The sequence below is a fragment of the Pyrus communis genome, chromosome 9 (assembly GCF_041283825.1).
Source record: "Pyrus communis isolate YQ-2024b chromosome 9, ASM4128382v1, whole genome shotgun sequence".
NCBI lineage: Eukaryota > Viridiplantae > Streptophyta > Magnoliopsida > Rosales > Rosaceae > Pyrus > Pyrus communis.
In genome coordinates, this window is record NC_142573.1 from 11718898 (window position 1) to 11730773 (window position 11876).

Consider the following 11876-nt stretch of genomic DNA (forward strand, 5'->3'; position numbering starts at 1 on the left):
TTACTAACTAGTCCAAAAACACTAAGGGAGAGAGGAGAGAGATTGAATCCAAGACGTAGTGAGTAGAAAAACAAAAACCCTAACTAATAAGACACTTACAAGATATGATGATTTCTAAATGAGTAAATAAAAGGCTAAAACCTCACTTTGATTCAACAAAAATGTCACTTTCCAAATTTCCTTTAGAGTACCAAGTTCGTTTGTGTGTTGTGAATTATTGGGACAATTTATTCAAAAACTCTCGCATGCCTTGGAAGAAGAAGCAAGTACACGGCCGTCAGTATATGTACGTTGAAGACGGAAGAGTAATATTCGTGTTTGATTGCTTAGAGTTTGAATGGAATGGTCAAAATTCAACCCCAATCAAAGTCTATATGTTGTCATCCGTTTTCCTTTCATTCTTCTTCACTCTTTCTATCTTGTTCTCTTGGGTAACGTCTAAGCGGTAACCTTCTCGTGTTCCCCTATGCGTTTGCCGTACACAAACATTTCTCAAATTTCCAATTTTCTTTTATAATATAATGATGTTTTGCAATAATAGTTGGGAGGAGGATTACATAATGGAAAATATGACATCAAACTTGTTATTTACCATTTTCAAACTTAAATTTTCTCACTTGGAATTGAAGATGAACATTAGTAGAGTGTAGTACTCGTTCAACAATTTAATAATTTGACAATAGAATAAAAAAGATTAATCATGTGTTGTACATCTTCATGGTACAGCTAGGATTCACGCCGATCCTGAGTTATAACAGTACTAGAAAGGAAAATACCATGATTAGTCACATGTAGAATGATTTCTGACTGTAGATTCATATAGAGGGGTTCACTGAGCCCGTGCATATCTACTACTCGTAATGAGTGCAGTCTATTTACGCTCAACCAACCGTAACTAAAATTTGTGATCATCACACTAAACATGTATAAATAAATAAATAAAAATTAACATACACATCTTTTTGAAGCCTTAACAAATACTATTCAAACGTTCTGAATCAATAATACAATGATATGTGCTAGTGTCTCTCGACTCACAGCATAAATTCACCTTTATGAGTAAAACACCGGCGGCAAAAGAATTCCCCTAGTGTTTCGGACAGTCATGCTACTCGAAGTAAGGAAAAGTCCAAACTGTCAAAAATCTTCAAACCAGAAATTTAACAAAATCCCACAGCTGCCTTTTTTGAAGGACCATCCTATTTCCCTCAACTTCCCCATTCGTTCCCCCAAAATTTCAATTCCCCACTCATCACCACCACAACACCCCACCCCACCACACCATCACCGCCGCCGCCGTAAGCTCGAAATTCTGCGTTTCATTTCATGGAATCTCCACCGCCGCCGCCTATGCTTCAAGAGCTAGACGCGGCGGAGAATATTATTCTCGTCTGGGACTCCACGGCTTCCGAGGAGGCCCGAGAGCGAATGATATTCGACGGCCAGCGCGACGAAATCGATCGCTACTTACAGGCCGTCGATGAAATCCAACGCTCTCTGTCCTCAGCCACGCTTGCTTCAGAGGGCGAACAGTCCAAGCTCAACTCTGCCATCCAGATCGCCATGGCTCGGTTGGAGGACGAGTTCCGCAACATCCTCCTCAACCACACCACTCCCATCGAGCCTGACTCGCTTTCCTCCGCCGATCCGAGCTCGTCAACTCACTCCTGCGTCGCTGATTCGAGCTCCGAGTTCGAGGATTACTCGGCTGAAGACGACGGCGGTTTGACCACACCTAAGGCCTCCTCCGTCTATGCCGGTGACGTCGACGAGCTTCTCCAGCGCGGCGATTCGTCGAACACTAGCAGCTACCGGTCCGCCAGCAGCATCCGCGAGCTCGATCTCATCCCCTCCGATGCGGTATTCGATCTCCGCAACATCGCTGAGCGGATGATTGCGGCCGGCTACCTCCGCGAGTGTATTCAGGTCTACGGCGGCGTCAGGAAGGGGGCGGTGGACTCGAGTTTCCGGAAGCTGGGGATTGAGAAGCTGAGCATCGGAGACGTTCAGAGGCTGCCGTGGGAGCAGCTGGAAACCAAGATCCGACGGTGGATACGCGCCGCCAAGGCCTGCGTGAGGACCGTCTTCGCCTCCGAAAAGAAGCTCTGCGAGCAAATCTTCAATGGCATCGGCACCGCCATTGACGACGCTTGCTTTATGGAGACAGTCAAGGGCCCCGCGATTCAGCTCTTCAACTTCGCCGAGGCCATCAGCATCAGCCGGAGGTCGCCCGAGAAGCTCTTCAAGATTCTCGACTTGCACGATGCTCTGATGGACTTGATGCCAGACATCGAATCGGTTTTCGAATCGAAATCGTCGGAGTCGATTCGGATTCAGGCGGTGGAGATCTTGTCGAGGCTGGCGGAGGCAGCGAGGGGAATTCTATCTGAGTTTGAGAACGCCGTACTTCGCGAACCGTCTAGGGTTCCCGTCCCCGGCGGAACAATTCATCCATTGACTCGGTATGTGATGAATTACATCAGTTTGATATCGGATTATAAGCAGACTTTGCATGAGCTTATTGTGTCGAAGCCCTCCACGGGGTCGCGGTACTCCGGCGATCCCACGACTCCGGATATGGAGTTCGCCGAGTTGGAGGAGAAGACCCCTCTGGCTCTGCATTTGATTTGGATTATTGTGATTTTGCAATTTAATTTGGATGGCAAGTCTAAGCACTATAAGGATGCTTCAATAGCTCACTTGTTCATGATGAACAATGTTCATTACATTGTTCAAAAGGTGAAAGGGTCTCCGGAATTGCGGGAAATGATTGGAGACGATTACTTGAGGAGGTTGACCGGGAAGTTCCGCCAGGCAGCTACTAGTTACCAGAGAGCTACTTGGGTAGGTGTGTTGTATTGTTTGAGAGATGAAGGGTTACATGTTAGCGGGAGTTTTTCTTCCGGGGTGTCAAAGAGTGCTTTGAGAGAGAGGTTCAAGTCCTTCAATGCTATGTTTGAGGAGGTTCATAGGACCCAAGCTACTTGGTTGATACCGGATACTCAGCTTAGGGAGGAGCTACGGATATCTATATCAGAGAAGTTGATCCCAGCATACAGGTCGTTCCTTGGGCGGTTCAGGAGCCATATAGAAAGTGGGAAGCATCCGGAAAACTACATCAAGTATTCGACCGAGGATTTGGAGACCGCTGTATTGGATTTCTTTGAGGGGTACTCGGTATCCCAGCACTTGAGGAGGAGATCTCAGTGAATGTGATCAAATTGAAGTTAAGTTTTGCAAGTTTAGAAACTAGGACACATTCTTTGAATTTTTTGGGGAGTGTTTGGGTGATGATGGTGCTGGTCAGTCTGGGATTCATTGAGCCTTCCATTTCATTAAAAATCCTACATAGTTCAATATTCTGTTGATTGGGGGAGGTCAGATTGTTTTACGAAGATCTCGATTGTAGCTCTACAGAGCAGCCAAGTCTACACGCCCGAATGCTTCTGCCCTGTAAGCATGTTATTTATTATTACTACCACGATCTAGATTTTTTTCATTTGTTCATATTCGAATTGTTGTGCATGTGTGTTGTTCCATTTTTTGTTTTAATATCAAGAAGCCGCTTATAGTAGTAGCTCCAGGTTACTTGTATACCATGTCATATATTTTAGCTTTTGATGAGGCAGATTTCCGAAACACACTTCAGATTTATAACTTTTCTAGAAATGAATGAGTTAGTTTTATGTTAACTGAAAGTTGTTTGTATAAATATTCGCCGTCACTCTGCATACGCATAAATTTCAACCGAAAAATCATTTGAAGGTTATTGGCACGTCGGGAATAATGCGTATTTTACATACAGTTACTTGGTCCCTCTATCCCTTTCGGTTTTCAGGTTAAGGTGCCTATGCCATCTCTCTTTCGGTTTTCGGTACGTTAAACGACTCAACTTTTGTTGTATTGGTTTTGTTTCTTATGTAATATGCTGATAACTACACTTGATAGTTTTCTGTATCTTACTAAACTGATAATTACAGATTGAATTTCACTCCATGAACGTAGCGAAGTTTGTATAGGGTGATTTTATAACGGAAAGTGTAACGATATTGGTTTAGTATAGCAACTAGCTCTTAGTACAGCGATGTTGCTCTTCCCGTTGTTGAAACAGCTGCCAATTACGCAAACACCTGAAAACCATGTGCACAAGATTAACCGGTGATTTTGCTTCTTTCGTTGCTCGAAAGTAAAATATCTTCGACTAAATTTGCGTACTACCTCGCAAGCATGAGAAATTTTTAGTTACGACGGAAACACAAGTGGTACACCACGTGTATTAATAGAAGTGGTGGAAAATTTTATTTTTTAAGTTATTAACTTTTTAACACATATATTCTCCTATTTGTACAGTGACACGTGATGTACTATCTTATGTACCGATCATACTGAAAAATCTCTCCGCAAGCATAATGCCGATTTAGCCCTGAACTCAAACCGAGGGAAAGCACTGAATAAATATGTGAACCGCCAATGAAATTTCTACTTTTGAATACAAGCGATACTATTATTTAAAGTTACATTGGGAAAGGAAAGAGAGTTTGAACGCAGAACACAATGAGTCGAAAGCTACAATCATCAGAACAATCGACCACTTGCAAACCGCCAATGATATTATCACAAAGAAACACAACAAATCTCCTTTACCCACCTTTCTTCTACTCGTGAGAAAATTCAGGAACCAATTGAACAAATACATTAAGGACTAAGATGCAAACATTAAATTACCCGAACTAATTTTATAATCTCAACATACAAATTTCTATGCCATGATCCGTGCTCCTCCGTTTAACATGTGTTCCCGAGCAGCTGGAAATTGTTGCAATGTCAACAAATATTCCAGCTGGGTTCTGTTTTTACTCTATCTTGTCTTCTTCATCGTCGCCATTTGAGGCCCCATTGCTGCTCTTCACCGGTCTAGTCTCCAGCGCACTACCAGCATCCTTAACAGGCGTTAGGGCCGGTTTTATGAGTGTCAAAGTCGTGTCGTCCTTGTCAAACTCTTCGCTATCTCCAGAGTACGCATATCTTGTCAAAAAAGGAAAATAGTGTGGGGATACGGTCATTAGATAAAACAAGGACCAAGGACGCGTTCAATAGTGTTGAAACACCACCGACATGTGATTGGGATGGCAGTTAATAAAAGAGATAATTCATGTACCAACCTAAGGATTCGAGAGTTTTCAAGTAAATTATGGGAAACGTCCCATGTGGCATGTTAAACACGAACAAAGTTTTGAACGTTAGGATGAACGAAGAAGAATCATGGAAGCCATGTATTTTACCTTGTTGAGGTCTGCGATGGCGTCCAAAGAATGCAGATGACACATAGGAGAGAGAAAGATAAAACTTGCCAGAAGGCAGGGACGATCCATGCGTTCTGCCACTGCTCATTGTAAACATCATTTGACTTGAAATACAGCTGCAGGTACAATGTTGAAAAATATCAAACATGTAATAACTGAATGAAACAAATTTAAAACAAAGAAAGTTGCGTGTGAATGGATTCAACAGACGCAAATCATTTTGCGCAAGTAAAAATTATCCTGACCATGTTAAATCCACCACCAAATCACAAAAACTTTATACTTTTCTCTCTTCCTAGGAAAGGGCATGGATGTAGGTTAAAGGATTACCTCATAGCATATCCAACCCACGGACACAATGACAGTTACTGCCAACGCATTGGTAAACTTCCTGTAAATGTCTAGTTTAACCATCATTCGCCTAGCCTGTCACAAAACAAAAGCAAGAAAAAGTAATCAACAAGGTAGCTGTACGTTAAAGCTCTTCGATTCACAATACGCAGCACGCTTAATCCCTTCATAAGCACAAACATGAAAGTTACAGGATCAACTATTAAGACCTGAGGGCGATGATTGGGTAAATTACAATCAAGTACATGTATGATGTAGCCGGCATATACCACATCTATAGATGAATAGTAAAGGTTGGTTCTCATATTGCCCATAGATTCAACTTCAAGCACCTTTATTCTTTCATTTTGGTGAAACGGAAAACATAAGTTGAACAGATTATATTTGAAAAACTAATAATTCACTGATATCATTGGAATGAAAATTAAGGTACCTGAAGCTTTTTCAAAGTTGCAGAGAGGGAAGTAAATATCCAAAGAATGAAGAACGCATCCAATACTGCCACAGGAAGAACCAAGAACAATCTTGCCTTCCCAGAAAGATCACTTACTGCACCGACATTTTCTACCATCTCAAGAACCTCAGATGCTAGGAAGAAGGTCAGTCCGAGCAAAATCACCTTTGATGTAAGCCCACCAAGGGAAGGCCTCACAACACCATAGCCCATAGAGACCATTAAAAGTATCACACGTGCTACCGTGCGCTTGACTGTCCCAAAGGTAACAGCCCATACAGTTATCCCAGTTGGCCTGATGCCTGTCTCGTTGAATTCAGCATACTCAAAATACCACAAAGCCATCTCAAACATACCGAGTGTTATTACCAGAGTGATGCAGTTCTGCAACGGGAAAACTTCTCTCCAGAATCTTGCATACTGTGAGAACCAACCGATCCCGACTATGACAAAGGCAAAGGACATAAACCCATAGAAACTCATAAAAGGAGCCATTCTACCAGGTAAATACCCAGTAGGATTTTTCCATATAGTTTTCCCCTCCACAACCACATCCTTAATACTCAGATCACAATGAATAAAATACAAATTGTACATCCCGGTTTTCGTAATTGGTATGGATTTGGACGGCAATGTAGCAACTTCCTCATATTCTTCAAATGAGACACCAAAAACCTGGGGCCAACCTGGATTCTCAGTCGACTGGCGGTGAATGATCTCTCCTTGTGCACACACCCCCAATTTCGCCAGATCCCCTGAGCAACATACTGCTCTTTGACCACCATAAGCTGAACCCCCAATGGTCTCTCTATCTTCCACCTCAAAAACAATGGCATGGACTGGCCATGAGCTCAGGTTTGCAGATTCTCTGCTCCTCCGAAACGTAACCCTTTCGAAGCTGGTTTCAAATTACAATAGCAAATCAGATAACGGTTTTGTACAAACAGGGTGCAACAATAACACATGAATTGGGTTAATCACTTGGAATAGTCCCAGTAAAAAAGCTGCTGACTTTTTACTAAACAAGCAATTTACGAACCCAATAAATCAAATACTCAAACGAACTCAATTGTGCATCAGATCTTAGCCAATTGCAAGTTAAAACTGGAGAAGCAAAGAGAGTGAAATGGGGAAATGGAATTCTATGATTTACTTTACCGTATGAAAGAGTCGCCGTTGACTGAGTCGGAGGCGGACTGAGCAGGGGCAGAAGAGTAAATTCCCTCGCTGCCGCCGTGGACGACGAAGGCGCTGCCTTTGGTGGCGAATCTCTCAGCGGCGTATTTGTGGACCGATGCCTCCGCGCTCAAAAAGCAGAGCAGAAACGCAAGGAGAGCAGGAGCTGGAGAGCACCACATTATAAATTCAAATCCCTAAATTCCCAATTCTACAAAATGTCGAATCTGAGAGACCTCGAGGAGAAGGAAGTGGAAGCTTCTCTCTGTGTGGTCTGTGAAATGAAATCGGATCTGTTTTTGTATACTCACTCTCTCTCTCTCTCTCTCTCTCTCTCTCTCTCTGTGTCGTGTGTGCTAATTCAACTTAGGAGCTGCTGGGATCATGTTAAGTATGTTTAATTAATTAATTAGTGTTTTAACGTTTTGGGTGGAGAGAGTTTCGTGTGGAATGCACGTATGGGGTGGTTTTCATCTGAGTGGGTTTAGTGCCGGTTAGTCAGCACAAACGTCGGTGAGAGTGTGATTATTATTATTACTAGTATATGTCCAGTGTGAAATTTTTTATTTTTATTCTTAAAATAAAAGAAGAGATCAAGAGAGTGAGAAATATAACGTGAGAGTGGGGAGATAGGTTTATTTGTTTTTTTTTTCCTCTCAATTTTTTAAATTAGAGATGAGAAAATTAGGCTTAAACAAAAAAAATAGCAAGATTTTGTTTTGTGAAATTACGTTGATGTCCTTAAGTTTTTTATTATGATAGAAGACAAAAATATATTTTTACCATCTTTTGATTGACGAAGAAGATTTTATTAATATGTAGTTTAAATTATTATTAGTTACACATGAGATGACAATGTACTTTTTGTCTACTGAGTCGAGAGGTACGCAAAGACGAAATTAGTGGCCCTAAGGACAGCATTCGAACTCGAGTTGAGAGCTCCAAACATGTGCTCGTTTTCATACAATGTGTGTGGGCATCCGCTAATACGATTAATGTGTGTGGGCAGTTACGTGATGATGCCGTGAAAGTAAATGTGGCGGTGATTAGTTTTCTCATTAATAAAACTGGACTCTACCATCAACTATCGACGAAATTGAAAAAGCTCCATATGAACATTATAAAAGTGTGGAAGGATGGTGAAATAGCAAAAACGAATCATGCGTTACTGTAAAAGAGAATCGGCTATTACTACCCCAAAAAAGTTTATCATATATTCTTGCCATACTTAGGTGTCAGATAATTCTCAATTCGACGATGAAATTGCAAGTGTACGCGGCCTGGACCATAAAGCAACTAGATTGAGTCTCTATTTAGTGATCAATCTGTAAAGGGTCCAGGCCGAAAACACGAGCAATCTCAACAGACAAATATTCCTGCTTTCCACTATACTTCTTTGATGTTCTTTATTTCGTCAAAAGGTCTATGAACAAACTATCAGTGTTCCCTAGAACTTTTGAATCCACAAAAAAAATGAAGCTTTTAAAGCAAAGGGACACTTCTACTAATTTAGCCAAATATTACGGAATTGAAATTCTAATTTTCGAAGATTTGACATCTACCATCTATGAACATCGGCCAACTACAGGAGGAAGAAGAGAATGAATCGCAGCCGCTATAATATTTGCGGGCGGGCAAGCGACTCGTTTAATCCATATCTAGGAACTCCATTCTTTTTCTCATTGTACCTTTAAGATCAGAAGCTTCTCTTTCTGCTTTCTGTGCCTGCATAATTACAAAGCTAATCATCAATACAGGTTTCCGTTAAAGTAATAAAGCAAACTGCGTCCAAATATAACAAACAAAGCAGACCCAAAAATCACAAAAACACTGTCAGAAAAAACTGACAAAGATGTCAACCGAAAACGAAAAGACAGTCTTTCAATTTACATATAATCTTGAGAGAAATTAAGCCACAGTTGCTGTGCCCCACCATCAGGAAAGCCCCCCTAATTCAGACTCACGCGAGAACCAACCCGTTCAAGAAATTCGGCCTCTACGTTCAAAAATTTACTTGACCCCAGTTTTGGTTGAACTAGAAACAATTAGTGATTCCATATACATTAACCAAAAAAAGGAAAGCGGGAAACATTTTTCCAAAAATCATTTTGAAAAAAGGGATTAGACCTCAATGGTCTTTAGAATTCCACCTACCAACGGAAACTCTTCACAAAAAATATTTGGGGTGATAGTCACCAAGCCCTGCTCTAGCACAGTTGGAGATTCCACTCATACTTCTGCACGTGCACGATCTTTGCTTTTTATGTGTACTTTAATAAAGATAGAACAAGTGGCACCAACCCGCCTCTCATAGTATGCGTACCTTCAGAACATAATGCTTAAGGCGTAACTAAATCGAGTGGTTCAATCATCCCATAAGTCCTTTCCTAAATGTGCTCAACTATTTGCTTCAAAACTGCACCATTCACCTACTAATTTCCATCGAGGATTTTAGTCTCAAATCTTCTTAATATCTATGTCAAAACCAGTGTTTTAAAACCATACAGCTTTCCAACTTCATAAACATACCTTAACACTAGAGCTATCAACTTCAACAATTGAAGACCAATACAGATAATAAGGAAAAAGGAAGAGAGTGAGGTAGTTTATATCAACACACCGTTTATAAAGATTATCGAGCTGGCAACACTTACCCTTTTAATTTCCGCAGCTGAAACACGAGTCATGTGTGGTGGAAGTTCCTCCCTTTCCGAATCCTAAAACATCAAGTGCGGATATAAACATTATTCAATGATGCATATTTTGAGTTATAGATGACAAAGCAACTAATAATGTACCATACCAGCTCGCCAATTAGAACAACATTCTCCCCACGGATGACGTAAAGACCCAAGGGGATGTCACAGTAAAGATCCCCAACAATGACTCTCTCACATGCACCCTCGAGAACGGCATTGGCTACAAATCAGAAATAACTATTACTTCAGAATCTTCATTAAAGTTACAGTATAATTTGGCCTCAAACAACAGAGAAGATAATGTTAGTACCGAATTGATCAAAAGACCGAAGTATCCCCAAAAGTTTTCGACCATCACGGAGCAGCACAAGAAGCTTCTCTGCAACATGAATAACAGCATTAGATCACCACACCTTAACAGTGAAAAAATGATTGGTTGACCCACCATTGCTAAACTCCAGAATCTTTTCACTAGTACTCAACTCAAAATCGACATTGAAACCGGGATTTAAAGGAATACTCAAACAGCTAAACTTCAATACAAGAAAACAATTTTTCAGCAGGACCCTACCTGTAAACCAATCTGAATTTAAGCAACAAATACCAGAAGAAAAACCCAAATGGTAAAAAGAACAAATCTTTCAACCATGTCAGATCACAATTAGTAAAACCAACTAGAAACTAGAAAGAAATACCATTAACTTCATACAACTAATAAAAAATTATAACCCCAGAAGAAAAGTATAAATCAGAGAGAGGGAAAGCATACTGTCAAGGTAGCTAGCAAGAGAAGTGGAAAGGTAGACATCTTCTGGGCCTGCCCAAGACATTGGTGCTTCTTCTCAACTTCAAAAACTCAAACTTTTTCGGTTTCTCAAAAATCACCGAAAAATTCACCAATTTCCAAACCAACAATGGCATTGGCAGCTGAGCCTTTTCTCCGATGCCTTCCCAAAACCCTTCAATTTTCCCCCAAAATAACGACTCCTAATCCGAGAACCAGAAATTCGAACAAAAGACCGAAACTTTAACGAACTGAGCAAGAAAATCCTAGCCTTTTCAGATCCAAAAACCTTAGAATTTGAGGAGAGTCAGAGGATTGGAGGCCTCTCTTCCGGATTGGTGGGACTGGATAGAGTTTTAATAAAAAATACTCAGATCCAATCGGCCCAGAAAATTTTGAGAGGGGGGATTGAGCTGAGAAAAAGAGAAGGGGTTCGAGGGAAGTGCGAGAAAATGCAGAGTAATTGAGGCAAAGGGTGATTTTATTTGTTAGGGGAGAATCACAAGTCTAGGGTTTGGACTTTGGAGAGTGACATGGTGGTGGGATGGAAGTTAGGCAACCTGTATTAGGAATGTGTTGGTAATTCCCCTGTTGGTTTTTATTTTGGGTTTGGCTTATTTTTTGAGATGGCCATTCATCTAGGGTAGACACGGTTTGGTTCGATGCGATTTTGAGTAAAATCACAATTGAAATTGTAATTTTTTACGGTGTGGTTCGGTGCGGTTTTGAAACCATATAAAAATGAAACCAAATCTTTTGGTTCGGTTCGATACGATTTCAAACGGTTTCGATTTGATTTTTGAGAAAAAATATACAATATAAAATTTATATTTATCTACACATAACACAGTCTCATTTTCCACACAATACATTAATTAACCAGCCCACACGAGAATTCTTTTCTTTACTCTAGCTAGCTAATTGCATAGATGATAGACTCTGTGAGCAAGAAAAAGCACCCAAATGGAGTGCTGCGACTTATTACTTGATTATATATTCGGTGTTTGTATCTTTCTTTGTGTGACTACTCTTATTTGATGATCATTGTTTCTTTTTGAGTTTTCATTTGCATTTCTGATTAGTCTATTATATAGGCTGTAAATTGAAAA

The 11876-nt window shown here is 40.7% G+C and overlaps 2 protein-coding genes and 1 pseudogene across 3 annotated transcripts; 1 reads left to right on the top strand and 2 right to left on the bottom strand.

Moving 5' to 3' along the window:
- The first annotated feature begins 1050 nt into the window (after positions 1–1050).
- LOC137739266 (exocyst complex component EXO70A1 pseudogene) lies at positions 1051–3692 on the top strand (annotated as a pseudogene). Its single transcript, XR_015966425.1, has one exon. The product of XR_015966425.1 is annotated as an exocyst complex component EXO70A1 pseudogene (transcript).
- A 900-nt stretch (positions 3693–4592) lies between these two features.
- Positions 4593–7799, bottom strand: LOC137739267 (uncharacterized). The gene is made up of 5 exons (XM_068478821.2): positions 7267–7799; positions 6088–7006; positions 5634–5729; positions 5283–5419; positions 4593–5025 (listed from the first exon to the last, which is right to left on the bottom strand). The coding sequence occupies exons 1-5, from the start codon at positions 7464–7466 to the stop codon at positions 4854–4856; spliced, it is 1524 nt and encodes a 507-aa protein (XP_068334922.2). The 5' UTR covers positions 7467–7799; the 3' UTR covers positions 4593–4853.
- An 877-nt stretch (positions 7800–8676) lies between these two features.
- On the bottom strand, positions 8677–11356 carry LOC137740052 (sm-like protein LSM1B). The gene is made up of 5 exons (XM_068479841.2): positions 10753–11356; positions 10294–10362; positions 10088–10203; positions 9939–10001; positions 8677–9009 (listed from the first exon to the last, which is right to left on the bottom strand). The coding sequence occupies exons 1-5, from the start codon at positions 10811–10813 to the stop codon at positions 8932–8934; spliced, it is 387 nt and encodes a 128-aa protein (XP_068335942.1). The 5' UTR covers positions 10814–11356; the 3' UTR covers positions 8677–8931.
- Between the last annotated feature and the right edge of the window lie 520 nt (positions 11357–11876).

Coding starts and splice junctions, on each gene's coding strand:
- LOC137739267 (XM_068478821.2), bottom strand. CDS start 7,466: ATGTGGTGCTCTCCAGCTCCTGCTCTCCTTGCGTTTCTGCTCTGCTTT. Junction 5,420..5,633: donor TGGGTTGGATATGCTATGAG/GTAATCCTTTAA, acceptor TTGTACCTGCAG/CTGTATTTCAAGTCAAATGA. Junction 5,026..5,282: donor CCATCGCAGACCTCAACAAG/GTAAAATACATG, acceptor TTTTTTGACAAG/ATATGCGTACTCTGGAGATA.
- LOC137740052 (XM_068479841.2), bottom strand. CDS start 10,813: ATGTCTTGGGCAGGCCCAGAAGATGTCTACCTTTCCACTTCTCTTGCT. Junction 10,363..10,752: donor TCTTGCTAGCTACCTTGACA/GTATGCTTTCCC, acceptor TTCATGTTGCAG/AGAAGCTTCTTGTGCTGCTC. Junction 10,204..10,293: donor TCGGTCTTTTGATCAATTCG/GTACTAACATTA, acceptor TCTGATTTGTAG/CCAATGCCGTTCTCGAGGGT.